The sequence below is a fragment of the Frankliniella occidentalis genome, unplaced genomic scaffold (genome assembly GCF_000697945.3).
Source record: "Frankliniella occidentalis isolate FOCC.00 unplaced genomic scaffold, Focc_3.1 Scaffold318, whole genome shotgun sequence".
NCBI lineage: Eukaryota > Metazoa > Arthropoda > Insecta > Thysanoptera > Thripidae > Frankliniella > Frankliniella occidentalis.
The window spans coordinates 89,172-89,970 of NW_026267443.1; the positions used below are offsets into that span (position 1 = coordinate 89,172).

Sequence of the window (799 nt, forward strand, 5' to 3'; positions counted from 1 at the left end):
GGGGCGGGGCGGGATGTTGCTGACGGCGCTTTTCTTGTCCAGATCAGGCCCGGCCCGCCAGGCTTCGATAATAGGCCCCTGGCAGGCGGGCGGGCGCCGCGGGCGAGGCGAGGAGGGCGTACCGCGCTGCTGCGCGCCTTCACGCCTGTCCTGCTCGCCGCCGCGCCGCCCCCGCGCTGGGGGGAGGGAAAGAAATACTACACAAAATGATTTGATGGTTATTTTGCTATGCAAGCAGCGGTATGGGGTGGAGGGATATGCGCCAAGCCAAGTAAAAGTTGTTATAAAAGCAAGAGGAATTCGATGGCGATTGAAAACGTCCGCGCGCGAAAAGCATGCTGTGAATCATTATTGAATGCTTGATGATGCTTGGAATCAACAGGGTCGTTCGTTATGGGATTTTCCTTTGGGATTTTCAGTGAAATCAGATGTATGCACACATTTTTCTCGGTGGCCAAAGTGGTGCAGACGCGGACGTTTTGCAAAACATCTCCGTACATTCCACCAAATAAAAAAAAAGCGATTAAAGAAAACCAATCACAAACTTGTACTGAATAAATATTGTTTCTGGCCGCCGCGTTACGCTTTGTTCGGAGCCAGCGGCGTTGCCGTTCTAGCTGGCGGGTCACTTTGTCTCCATCTCGTGTGCGTTCGGACCGGAAGGAGACCGGAAGCATTGCGGACGTCTGAAAGGTGACGAGCACCTGCCTTTGGCGATGGGTGATGGCGGTTGGTATGGTCATGGTTACTAGATATAATGCCCGCCGGCTCCTAGCCCAGCGGCCGCTGGCCAGCTAGA

At 54.6% G+C, this 799-nt stretch overlaps 1 protein-coding gene across 1 annotated transcript in view; it reads left to right on the plus strand.

Annotated features, from left to right (window-relative positions):
- Nucleotides 1-422, plus strand: part of LOC113214307 (uncharacterized) — a 13,332-nt gene extending 12,910 nt beyond the window's left edge. Inside the window, exon 12 of the mRNA XM_052273969.1 lies at nt 383-422. Within this exon, the coding sequence (XP_052129929.1) occupies nt 383-422 (40 nt within the window). The remainder of the gene's footprint in view (nt 1-382) is intronic.
- The last annotated feature ends 377 nt before the right edge of the window (nt 423-799 follow it).